Genomic DNA, 5,902 nt, shown 5'->3' with positions numbered 1-5,902 from the left:
ATGTGAAGTGCTGCTCAGACAGACCATGTGCCATCGAGCGGAACAAATGATAATCCGAAGGGGTAATGTCTGGTGAATACGACGGGTGGGGTAGGACTTCCCAATTGAGTGTTTCCAAGTAGGTTTTGACCGGCGCCGCAACATGTGGACGAGCATTATCATGCAGGAGAATAATTTTGTCGTGTCTGGAGTAGTAGTGGGCGCGTTTTTCCTTGAGTGCTCGGCTCAATCTCATCAATTGTGTTCGGTAGAGAGCCCCAGTAATGATTTCGTTCGGTTTGAGCAACTCATAATACACAACATGAGTTTTTTTCATGAATATTCGGCTTGGCTGTCGATGAAGCATGGCCACATGGTCCCCATGATTTCCTCTTCTTTAGGTTATCGTAGTGGATCCATTTTTCATCGCCAGTGACTATACGATGCAAAAAACCCTTTCGTTTATGCCTGGCAAGCAGCATTTCACATGTGCAAAATCGGCGTTCAACGTTTCTCGGTTTCAGTTCATATGGAACCCAATTTCCTTGCTTTTGAATCATTCCCAACGATTTTAAACGATGTGAAATTACTTGTTGAGTCACCCATAATGTAAGTGCAAGTTCTTCTTGCGTTTGGCACGAATCTTCCTCCAATAATGCTTCCAATTCTGCGTCTTCGTACACTTTCGGTCTTCCGCTACGTTCTTTGTCTTCGACGTCAAACTCACCGTTCTTAAACTTATGAAACCACTCACGACAACTTCTCTCACTTAAAGCAGCCTCACCATATGCTTCTAGCAATTGATGCGCCTCAGCTACAGATTTCTTCAAATTAAAGAAGTAAATCAAAAGTTCCCGCAAATGACGCTTATTCGGCTCAAAACTCGACATTTTCGCACGAAAAAAATTATGTGATGCTAATACAAAATCGCTAATATTTCGAGGTTATGGTGTTGCTAGATGTCCAACCTTATGATATGACGTTTTACATCTGACAATTTCAACTATAACTTACTGGTGAGGCCATCTTTTGTCAAACGGCGGAGACTTATTTGTACTCCTATACAATTATACCTTTATTAATACAAAGCCAGTCTTATCTAACGTCCTTATTTAGTCGGAGGAAAATTAATCAATTGATACAGTGGTCTTAAAGATAAAATCTAAATGAAATATGATTGATAAATTTAGGCAAAGGTAAACCACAAGATATACAAAATACATACAAGCAGTAGAAAAGCCCGTTAGACAAACGACAAAAAAATGCAGGAAAGAGAGCAATTACACTGGTAAATTATAGGAGGCATGTAACTCATCCAAGACAACGAGACGTACTGAGCTACGCAATATTGAAGCGCCTGGCTCCCGATAACGGTGGGAGGGATGGCGGGGTGGAAGAAATTCAGGAACGGATCATGTAATTTGAAATCGAAGGAAATAAAGGATGATTTACAATCGAAAAGATTTAATGATAGGAAAGTAAATTTTATCGAATTTTTTCGTGTCATTTTGAACATATAAGCCATTGTCCTGTCGTGTAATATCAATCATTTCTGAAATAATTCTTCTAAGAGAGAAACGAAGGATCTTGATCCAAAATTTTGACGTTGTTCCATGAAAATTCATATCCCTCCAGTCTATGATGGAGTAAGACTGATAGATATTTCGTAGGTCGATTAATGTTCAATCGATGTTCGCGGACACGAGTCGAAAGTTGCCTGCTAGTCTGCCCCACGTAAGAAGCGGAGCAATTATTGCAACAAATTTTGTATACAACATTTGAATGTTTATCTATCAGTAATGGATCCTTATGCGTTTTAATGAAACGATTCAGTTTATTTAACACGACATTAAGCAAGAGATTTATCTAGTTTGGCAGCAATTTCTTTAAGATGCTCGGTAACACCTTTTACATAAGGAAAGAGAAATGGGAAAGAGAAAGGGAAGGGAAGAAAGAAAGAATGGGAAGGAGAAGGGGAAGGATGGGAAGTGAGAGAGAGGAAGGGGTCGTCATATTGTTATGAATAAGTGACTTAATTCTGTTCGTAATAATCGAGAAAATGAAATTTGTAGGATAATCATTATTAGAAAGTACCTCAAAAATGAGTTTGAAATTCTTCTCATGAAATCGGGGATGTGTCAATTTAAAAATTTTGTCAGTGAGCCTAATAATTACGCCCTTTTTGTGTGCAATAGGATGTTGCGAAAAGAAGTTTAGAAATCTTCCAGAAAAAGTGGATTCCACTTTTTTCAAATCTAATGGGATTATTTACAAGCAAATATTCGGAACTCCCGAATATGAGCTCCCCTCCTTCCCCCATTTGTGCTGACTTGGTCTTGCAAGATTTGGAGGATAAAGCCATTTCACAGCTTCCCTTTCATCTTCTTTTCTATTTCAGATATGTAGATGACATTACTTTAATTGCGCCTTTATTCTTTCTTGATCTCATTATGACAGTTTTCAATTCTTTCCATGAAAGACTCAAATTCACTATGAAAATCGCCAATCATAATCAGCTTAATTTTTTGGATGTAACAATTATTATTAACAATAATCACATTGAATTTGATTGGTACATGAAACTCACTTTTTCTGGAAGATTTTTAAACTTCTTTTCGCAACATACTATTGCACACAAAAAGGGCGTAATTATTGGGCTCACTGACAAAATTTTTAAATTGTCACATCCCCAATTTCATGAGAATAATTTCAAACTCATTTTTGAGGTACTTTCTAATAATGGTTATCCTACAAATTTCATTTTCTCCATTATTACGAACAGAATTAAGTCACTGTTGGCTATATTGCGTTACTTCATCCGGTGAGCGTGAATCATACATGACTTGAATCATACAGGACTTGAATCATACATGACTGCATCGACTGCATCACCCGGATCGGAATGCTCGGAACAATAGAATCACGACGATGATACATATGACACGACTTTGCATACGGCACCACTGTAAGAAGAAGCTTTAAAAGGCCGACCGAGAGACGGACCGTCGGAGAAGCATTAGTGTGGTGACGTGTACGGAGCACAACGTCGTGCTCGGATCTTCTACTACTTCGGACTGTTCATGGAATCAAGACATAGTGACAAGACACAACGACATTAAACATTATTCGTGAACTAACGAACAAACACAAATTGGCACTCCGTATCACAACAATTGGCGCTGCGGCTTATTGAACCTGCAAGAAAATGGACCGACTTCAAGCGCTAGCAGAAGCTGCGCTAAGCCAGGAGCACACATTACGTCGGTGAGTCACAAAAGCAAATGACAGAGATACTATCACATCGAATATCGGGCACGGACGATACTGCAAAGTCGTCGCAATTCGCAAATCTGGCTACACGGCTCGGTAAATTCGTTCATGATCCTGCAAGGAGTAAAACTTTCATGTTGTGGTTTGAACGACATAGAAGCACTTTCGCGGAAGGAGTGAAGGGTTTAACCGATACGGAGAGAAAAGAGCTACTTCTTAATGCTCTCAGGGACGACGAGTATCAACAATTACTCAGTCGTTTATCGCCGAAGAAACCGCAAGAGATGTCTCTTGCAGATCTCGTGCAACATCTTTGAAAACAGTTCCACGATAATAAAACGTTATTTCAACGTCGTTTTGAAGCTCTCAATTTTCGAGCTTCCCCGCCAGCAACGGCTATAGAAATACTTGACAAAGTAAATGTTCTGGAAGATGCCTTTGAACTCGATAATTTCAATATCGACCAGCTGAAAATTCTACTAACGGCTCTCGCCCTAAGCGACCACACCTACTACACGGAGCAAACAGTCCTCTTCAAGATTGCATCAGAAAAAGAAAACTGCACATTTCAAGACATTAGAGAAATCTGTTATGCACATGCGAACCGCACGGCTGACGTCATGCGCGTTGAAGGACAGCGCTTCTCCGAAATCAACGCGATCAGCCAATCTACGAAGGATTCACCTAAAAAGAAAGGTAAAATATAGGTATAAATATTACGAAAAGAAAACAAATCCTACTACACTACATTACGGGAAAAAGAGAAATTCTACTACATTATCGCCATGCTATGGCTGTGGTTCCACAAAACACAAACGGGATGCATGTCCGTTTAAGAATGCAGCATGCAGAATCTGCAAGAAAACGGGACACATTGCTAGAGTTTGCTTATTGAAGCAACGAAATAAAATAAATACTGTCACATTACAAGGTGTTCTAGGCGCAGGACATCGGTATCGCAAATTCGCGCACATTACTGTTATAATAACAAGCCATTGAAAATGCAGCTGGATACAGGAATGGACGTAACTACGATCGGGAGAGAAACTTGGACACGAATCGGTCGTCTAAAACTCCAACCTCTTACTACTTCATGTGTGAATGTATCAGGACATCCACTACATACCATAGGATTTTTTAACGCCTCATTTGGCTACAAAGATTGTGTGATAAGAGCACAAGTCATCGTACTTGATCGTCCAGAAACTGCACTACTTAGCTTTCAAGCAATAGATGAGCTTGGCTTAATTACCTACGATACAGGAGTCGTCGGAAATCTGCAAACAATGAATACGATTAATTCATTTCATAAACAATTCACAGAACTTTTCAGTAGTTCCACAGGAGAATGCACCAAGATGACAGTTCATCTACGGCTTAAACCAGATGCGAAACCGAAACATATTCCACGACGTCCAATCGCACTTGCATTAGAAGAATCAGTCAATGAAGAACTGGATAGACTCGTTAAAAGTGGAATTTTAACGCCAGCTGACTTTTCGGAATGGGCGGCGCCCATAGTAGTTGCACGCAAAGCAAATGGGAAAATACGTATTTGTGCAGACTACTCTACAGGATTAAATGACGCACTTGACGCGGAGGATTATCCAATCCCAGGGATAGAAGAACTTATGGCAAAACTTCGAGGAAGTTCTATCTTCTCACAACTAGATTTATCTGATGCTTATTTCCATCTAAGACTGGATGAGGAAAGTAAGAAGCTAACTACAATAAATACTCATCGAGGTTTATTTGCTTACAATCGGTTGGTTTTTGGGTTAAAACCAGCTCCTGCAATTTTCCAACGTACGCTGGAACAGGCACTTACAGATATTCCAGGCGTACTCGTCTATCTTGACGATATTCTGATTTATGGTCAGGAACGCACCGAGCACGATACGCGTTTACACGCCGTGCTAAACCGCTTGCAAGAATGGGGTTTTCGACTCCAAAAGGAAAAATATAAATTTTATACTTCAATAGTTAAATACCTTGGATTTATTGTTTCAGCTAAAGGTATTGAGCCTGACCCAGCACGTCTTCGACCTATTCAAACAATGCGAGCTCCGACGAATACATAAGAGATATGCTCGTTTTTAGGTCTGATTAATTACTACGGGAAATTTGTACCAAATTTGCATCGACTCAAAGCACCATTCGAAGCTTTGGTCAAGAAAGATGTATCCTTTGTGTGGACAGCAAAAATGAAGAAAACGTTTGAGGATATTAAAAATCAAAGGATTATTAAAGAATTGTAGTCGACCAAACTAGCCAAGAAACATTAATTTATTTAAATATTACGACGTTTCGACCATATGGTTGTGGTCCTTATCAAGTATACTGGAAAGATTTAAATACATTAATTAACGGTTTTTATATATACTAAGCACAACAAAAATGAAAAGTAAGCATAATTACCGATGGAAAGATAAAAAACAGGCATGGCACTTAAACCAGCACGAGTCACAAATTACAAATTTGAGAAATTAAGAAATTAAAAAATTAATTAAACAAAAGACGTTATTTGATTAAAGTTCGAAATTGAGAGAACTGATGTGTCCGTCTGAGACTTCGTCAAAAAACTAAACATAGTTAAAAGAATAAACCAAGTTAAGTGACCTTTATTATTTTGTCATAAATATTATTTAGATTA

At 38.9% G+C, this 5,902-nt stretch overlaps 1 protein-coding gene across 1 annotated transcript; it reads left to right on the top strand.

The window, feature by feature from the left end:
- The first annotated feature begins 4,250 nt into the window (after positions 1-4,250).
- Positions 4,251-5,330, top strand: LOC112639827 (uncharacterized protein K02A2.6-like). The gene has a single exon (XM_025414979.1). The coding sequence runs from the start codon at positions 4,251-4,253 to the stop codon at positions 5,328-5,330; it is 1,080 nt and encodes a 359-aa protein (XP_025270764.1).
- The last annotated feature ends 572 nt before the right edge of the window (positions 5,331-5,902 follow it).

Source organism: Camponotus floridanus, unplaced genomic scaffold (assembly GCF_003227725.1).
Source record: "Camponotus floridanus strain SB8 unplaced genomic scaffold, Cflo_v7.5 scaffold92, whole genome shotgun sequence".
NCBI classification, from domain to species: domain Eukaryota; kingdom Metazoa; phylum Arthropoda; class Insecta; order Hymenoptera; family Formicidae; genus Camponotus; species Camponotus floridanus.
Note: the sequence above shows the minus strand (reverse complement) of the source record. Positions and strands in the feature narration are given on the sequence as shown.

Coding starts and splice junctions, on each gene's coding strand:
- LOC112639827 (XM_025414979.1), top strand. CDS start 4,251: ATGCAGCTGGATACAGGAATGGACGTAACTACGATCGGGAGAGAAACT.